Source organism: Rhincodon typus, unplaced genomic scaffold, assembly GCF_021869965.1.
Source record: "Rhincodon typus isolate 14 unplaced genomic scaffold, sRhiTyp1.1 hic_rhity00001381, whole genome shotgun sequence".
Classification (NCBI taxonomy): Eukaryota; Metazoa; Chordata; class Chondrichthyes; order Orectolobiformes; family Rhincodontidae; genus Rhincodon; species Rhincodon typus.
The window spans coordinates 9,928-17,428 of record NW_025967019.1 but is presented as its reverse complement, the minus strand read 5'-3'; the positions used below and the strand labels follow the sequence as shown (position 1 = coordinate 17,428).

Genomic DNA, 7,501 nt, shown 5'->3' with positions numbered 1-7,501 from the left:
AATAACATTGAACATCATCAGGGCAATGGTTAGATTCTCCATTGTTGGAGATGGTCATTTCTGAAATGAATATTCTTCATAGGAATGATGATTTAACTTTTGAACACATCAAATCAGAGAACAATCCTGTTCTTTACAAGAACTGTGCAGCAATGATCTTTTAACAATAATCAGGAATAGGGGAAACCCTATCAAAGTACCTTCTCTGTAGCACAGAGCTGTTGAAGTCAACTACCACCATCTTTGTCTGAACTGCCAATTTTTCCACTTCAATTCTGAGTATTTGGCATGAACCAACAAAAAAAAATGAAACTGGGATGAATGGAAAAACTAACTGGAGAACCTCAGATAGCAGAACTTAAATTTAAACATGGCCAATAAACCACAATTATTATTAGCAAGATACCAAAGAACCTAAGTTACTTAGATTCTACAGTGTCTTCAGATCACCTTTTTGAATTATGTTACATAAACATTTTGTATCAAAGCAGTGGGATGTACCAATACCATTTCTAAAATAGTGCAGGTAAGAGTTTCCCTCTCCCTTTAAAGATAACAAATTCCATAAATTGTTACCTTAACTTTAAGGCTTGAAACTGCTCAAGTATGACAGCTAGTTGCTGCTGTTGCTGTTGTTGTTGTTGTTGCTGCTGCGTTGTTATGGCTTCCACAGCTGCCTTTTGGTGATGTGCTAATGCTTGTGCATACTGTTGCCTTTAAAAAGATTTTATTAAAAAATGGTAGCAATCTTAAACATGAACTGGATTTCCAACATTCACATGTAATGTAACAACAAATAACTGGGCATCACAAATAATTTCTCAGATCCAATTTCAGTACTTATACAGAGCAAAATAATAAATTTCTCAGAACCCTAATTAATTACATTTCTGAACATCACCACCTTAGGTATAATTGATCTTGAGTGCAATGGAAACAGTTACAATGTTTTTATTCAAATTGTGATAGAATATGAAATTCAGCAGACACGAGTTCACTTGTATCAATTTGTGCCTACAATTCATCATAAAACAATCTGGCACTACAGAATGCTATTTAAGTAAATCTTCACCTCTTACACACTTCACATCCCATTGCTCTAATCCCATCGCCAATTTTTCAGTATTTTGATAACACTATTTGACTTCCCAACTTTCTGGATTTATAAAGAAGGATTGAAGACTGTTTAGAGCATCAGGATAGTGCTTTCAATTGTTCTCCAAATCTATCAAAAGCTTTCATGGGTTACTTAATCTCCTGCAAATACTAAATTACAGAAAACTTTCCAGGGACTATAACTCTAACATTTCTTGATCTTTGGAAATAATTGAGCAAAACTTCATATCGCAATTACCAACCTATAATACCCAACCATGGCCTGACGCAATAATTTCAGCACTTTATTTTAACCCAAATAATCATCCAATCACCTCTTGAATGCTTCAACTGAACCTGCCCCTACCATACTCCCAGGCAGTGTATTCCATATCCTAATTACTCACAAATAGTTTTTCCTCACTTCACCCTTGCTTGTTTTGCAGATTACTTTAAATCTATGCCCTCTTATTCCTTTTACGAGCAAGAACAGTTCCTTCCTATCTACCTACGCTATCCTGCCTGAACATGACGTTGAAAATCTCTTTTCACGTAGGGGAGTTCAAAACTAAAGGGAATAATTTTAAGCTGAGAGAAAATAGATTTAAAAGGGACCTGAGGAGCAATTTTTTCACACAGACGGTAGTTTATATGGGGAATGAACTGCCAAAGGGAGTGGTGGATGCAGGTACATTTACAACATTTAAAAAGGCATTTGAACAGGTACACGAATAGGAAGGGTTTAGAGGGATACGGGCCAAAAGCAGGCAAGTGGGCTAGTTTAGTTTGGGAAACCTGGTTTGCATGGACGAGTTGGACTGAAGCGTCCATTTCCATCCTATCTGACTCTGAGATATCATATTACTTAGCCAGCAAGTAGTTAAAAACACTCCTGTATGCAATACTTTGTTGTTTATTTTTTTTTTTTTTAAGTAGTTCGATGTAACCTCAAAATGTCACATGGCACTTTCGTAGAAGTCAAAAGGCTTCTGGCTAGTGCTCTGAGAATATGGGTTCAAGTCTCACTATGTCAAAGAGTGGTTTTAAAACTCAATTGATTAATTTTTAAAATTCTGAAATTGAAAGTTAGTTTTAGAATTAGCTATTAAGTTATCAATAGTTATAAACCCCATCTGATTCACCAACGTTATTTAAGGAAGGCCCACCATATCAGGGCAACAATTTCACAGCCACCTCTATCTGGCCGAGACCCCAGACTCCACTAATCGAGCTATCCCCATTACTGAAACCCAGGCTCCACTGCGTGGCCACCACTTATCCAAGGTCGCTGAACCTGCGGTTTCTTCAAAACAGTTAGCAGTACAGTACACCCTCCCAGATGGGCAAGTGGTGGCTTGTCAGAGCCTATTCCTAACCATGTTTCTCGATATCGAAGGGGATGCGACAGTCAGAACAGATCGGAGGAGTCAAATTCGAAAATTTAGAATTCAGCCAAATGAAAGAAATTTTCACTCATTTATGGATGTTCGTTCACAGATGCTGGGTCAAAACCATGCAACTCCTTTAAGAGGGTTGAGTACGTACTTGCACCAGATGCAGTATTTCAAGAAAACAATCCACCACCATCTTTGAGGGCAATTGGGGATGGGCAACATCCAGTCTAATGAATAAATAATTTATTGTTCTAAGAATTACCGGGTCATAAGCTGTGCCTGCAGAAGCTGCTGGCACTGTATCTGCTGCATCTGATACAAATTCAAGGTAGCCAGCTCCTGTTGTCTCTTCAGTCTTTCCTGGTCCAGGTCACCCTAAAAACAAATGAGAATAAGAACTTATTTGTGAAATGAGTCCACTCTGTCCATACACAAAGACACACAGGTCCACAAGTTTTGAAATACCAGAACATACTGAACCAATTCTAACATTATATCCCTCCCACAAACCATCTATACTGAATATTGAATCATGGCATATTGTATCACATGGACTTCAAACCACATTGCACTAAAGTGTGCTGTCCAGTATATTTCATTGTTATTTCCCCAAGAAAAGAAAGTCAAATACTTTTGTCTACATTTTTATGTAGTTTCTTTTGTTAATTAAATTCAAACCAAGTTTATTGTTTTAAACTTATGTATCACCAAATTCAACTCATCTTTAGGTTTATTATGCTTGAAAATCTTAATTTACAATTTGCATTGTGGAGCTGCATTTAAAGAGTTCTACTGTATGGATGTGTGGCTAATATAATGTAATAATTAACGTTTTAATGAAGATCTGTAGCTTGGGTTGCAGGGGCTTAGAGTTGTTGGCTGGTTTGCAGAGCCGACTGGTTTTCGTGCAAATGCTCTGCCTCCCTTCTAGATGACATCATCAGTGCTGTGTAGCCTCCGTCAACGGAGGCTACACAGCACCCACAATGTCACCTAGAAGGGAGACGAAATGTTTGCACGAAAACCAGTCAGCTCGGCTAACCAACCAATAACTATAATGTATACTGTATACCAAAAGTTAAAAACAGGTCATGAACATTGAGCTGTTGCTTTGTAAGTTATATGATGCATGAAAATGTCAAAGTCAGCATAAACCTAAATACTTCATCACAAAACCTTTGGGTATCATCCAATCACTGGAGGCAAGCCAGATTCTAAAAAAAAACTCTATTCATGGTAATAAACACCAAGTAGTAATAGCATGCAATGTGTGCAATACGAGGAAATCTAATCTTCTCCTAACCAGTGCAGATCTACAAAATGTCAAAAGCCCTTATGCCAGACACACAAACGTCAGTTATTTTGAGTATCTACCAGAGAGTTTTTAGTTTTTAAAGCCAGGTCACCTTTCTTCTGAAGGTACCAATTTCTTCCCCATTCCTCCACAACAACAATAGGCAAAATCTTGAATCTAGGGAATATATTCATGACTAAGTGCCAAAAATAGCTAGCTTGAATATACTCAGACATCAAATTCACTTAACCCAACAAATGCAAGTGACAACTTTTGGAAAAAAGGGGGGGAAAAAGTGGTCAGATTCTCTGGAGCGAGGGTACAGGGAGTTGAAAACATTAACTTACACATACACAAATTTTTGAAAAATCCAACCTCATGAGAATGGGCTTGCAGGCCTATCATCTGGGGAAATGCAGTTATAAAGGCAGGCCCTCATACCAATCATCCTTTGAGATTTTTTGATCACAATGCCACATTTTTGTGACTGTGTTGAGAGCAAAATAGTTTGCATGCACCATCTCTAAATCTGCAACTGACAGAAATTTCTATCTGAAAATTGAGAACATGGAAATCCAGAAATTGGTGCCCGAACCTCCATAGGCTATACTATCAAGTAACCTCAGATGAAATCCATCCATAAACCACTGAATTGGCTTGAGCACTCCTGTTATGTTGCAAGTCTACTGAAAAATGCAAGGAAAAGTTATACCTTATTCAAGAAGGTATGACTCTATTTGCAACAGTGTGTTAAGTCATAATTAGCCATGAATAAGCTCTCACTCCAAATATCTAATTTTACATTATAAAATATCAAATTTCTTGGAATAATTGTTTTAAAGTACTTTATTTCAGCTATTACCTTAATGCCATGTGTAATTCTAAAACTTTTATTTTACTTCATGAGAATTAAAATAAGGATAATCAATGCTTTTCATTCCTGCTTTATTGTCTTTTTAGTTAGACATAGTCTCATACTCCTGTTTTCCCACAACCAGAAGCAACTTCTCTACATCTACCTTATCAAATCTCTCTCAATTAAGGCCCCTATTAGTTCATAACACCCCTTTCCCTGCAATTTATTTTCTAGAGAATAGATCTCCAGTCTGTTCAGCTTCTGTTGAGGAAATCATCTCAATTCTAGCATTATTTCAGTCAATCTTTTTACCTCATTGTTTTATGTAACTATAACAAATTATTTACAGGTACAAAAGACCAGGACAGTACACAAAGGATCAATACTGTTCTAGCTCTAGAAACGAATATGCACAATTTTGTTCAGAAAGTGCCTTACTGATCTGTAATTACTGTTACTGATTTTCACATATGCCGCCCCCCAGTTCCTATTATTCCACTTTTCCAGTTAGACTGCTATCCAAGCAATGTGATCTCCTTGCTCTCCTAGCATAACATATCACACTTAATATCAAAGTGCATTTGTCAATCACATAACTATTCCACATGTTTGTTAGTGTCATCTTGCATTCCATTTTGCTTTTCCCAATACTGACTTATCCCACACCACCGGCAAACTTAGAAACTGCAGTTCTGATTCCCAAATCTTAATCATTTATGCAGACTGTGAATGATTCCTTGGATGAAGGGACAGAGGAATGGCTGCTACCTATATAGATAGGTTGAATGAATGGGCAAAGATTTGGAAAATGGAGCATCATGTGAGAAAATGTGAAATTATCCATTTTGACTGGAAGAATAAAATAACATTTACATAATGAATGATTGCAGAACTCAGAGGTACAAAGAGATGTGGGTCCAGTGCATGAATCGTACAAGACTTGTATGTAGGTACAGCAAGTAATTAGGAAAGAGAACAGAATTTAATCAATTACCACCAGGGGAAGTGAATACAAAAGTAGGGAGATCCTGCTTCAAATATACGGAGCTTTGGTACGACCACATCTGGAGAACTGGGTATACATTGGCCTTCTTATTTTAGGAGGATGCAAATACATTGGAAGCAGTTCACAGATGGTTTACTAGATATGGGTGAGTTGGGTTGAGGATGGATTGGACAGGCTAGGCTTGAAACTGAACTAAGAGGTGACTTGATTGAAATAAGATATCAGGGGTCATGACACCGCTCACGTGGAAAGGATGTTTCTTCTTATGGGAGAATCAAGAACAGGGGTCACTGTTTAAAAATAAGGGGTGCCTACTTTGAGATGAGGCATTATACTTTGCTCCAAGGGTCATGAATCTTTGGAATGCTCTCCCTCAAGAGGCAGTAGCAGCAGAGATTTTAAACATTTTTACAGTAGAGATAGATTCTTGATAAACAAAGGTTTGATAGATTACCAGGGCTAGTTGGGAATGTGAACTAATCAAATCAGCCATGATCTTCATGGTGGAGCAGAATGTCGTACTCATGCTTCTGCAACTCATATTGTATGTTCCTATGGTGGGCTTTTTACATGTTGGGTTAAAAAAAAGTGAATATAATTGTGCAAAAGTGAATGAAACAAACTTTACACAATGCTATCTTATGGAGAGTGCCTTTATGGATATCTGCCTTGCCAATCCAAATAGAAATAGCCGAATATTTATGCACTATCCATTGGATCATATGAAAATCCTCTTACCAGCAATGGAGGAGGAGAGGGTCCTGGAGCAAAAGGAACTCTGCCCCACATTTTAATAATTTCTCCCAATGGCTGGAAACCCTCATCACATCCTCTCTTTACGAATAAAGACATTGTGAAGTAGCCAGCCTGGAACCATTCTGCCATTTCTTGGTTAGTGAAAGGTCCTAGAGAGTGTGGATAAATTAAGAACACATTTAAAATAAATAATAAAACTGTTGGCATAATGTATTGTCACGTTATCCTGACGTTCTGCAAAAAAAAAAAATCACTTCAGCACAAAGAATCATGTACTACCCGGATTGCAAGGCTGCCTTTTAATATAATATTAACACAGAGTACAAAAAAACAAACAAAAAAAAAAGTTAGTAAACCTACATGCCAGCCAATTTCTACATTTAGTGTTCTTAATAGAATGAATGCACAAGCATAATTTTCAAAATAGATCTCCTCTAAATTCAGGGCACTTAAGACTACAGATTTTTAACTTTTTTTTTTTTAAGAATTAAAAAGGGCAATTCCTGGAAAGATTTGGAAATTTTGTTATCAAGAATTATGATTTTTTTTTAATGTACTGCCACCTGTATGACAAAGTGTCCAACACTTCAGTGCCACAAAAATTGAGGTAAAGAATTTATATGGTTACATTTGACATTAACCACTGTAACTAGGGTTGGAATCTAAAATGAATCATTGCCTTCAAGGTGTTTCTAATTAAGTAATGAAAGATGCTATATAAATGAAAGTCTGTTTTCCTTTCCCTGTTGCTGCTGCTCAAACATGATCACATATTTAAAGTCTTAGCAAAGATTTGTAGCTCGGGTAATGGGTAAGGTTGTTGACTTGCTTGCAGAGCTGGCATGTTTTCGATCAGACATTTCGCCACCATGCTAGATAATATCAGTGAGGCCTCTGCTGTAGCGATGTTGTTCTACTCCCCTTGGAATTTATACTGTCTGGTCCGTTATGGTGAGGAGTGTCATTTCCGGTTTTGATCTGTACGGGTTTGTATGTGGGGTCCAATTCTATATGTTTGTTGATTGCATTGCGGGACAATATAACCACAGTAGCCCAAGCCAAACATTATTATTCCCGTGTGTGTCTATGTTTGGCTTGGG

The 7,501-nt window shown here is 37.3% G+C and overlaps 1 protein-coding gene across 1 annotated transcript in view; it reads right to left on the bottom strand.

Moving 5' to 3' along the window:
* Window positions 1-7,501, bottom strand: part of LOC109939067 (GRB10-interacting GYF protein 2-like) — a 24,938-nt gene that overhangs the window by 8,262 nt on the left and 9,175 nt on the right. Inside the window, exons 2-4 of the mRNA XM_048592523.1 lie at window positions 6,384-6,550; window positions 2,752-2,864; window positions 577-714 (exon numbers count right to left, since the gene is read on the bottom strand). Of these exons, the coding sequence (XP_048448480.1) occupies window positions 577-714; window positions 2,752-2,864; window positions 6,384-6,550 (418 nt within the window). The remainder of the gene's footprint in view (window positions 1-576; window positions 715-2,751; window positions 2,865-6,383; window positions 6,551-7,501) is intronic.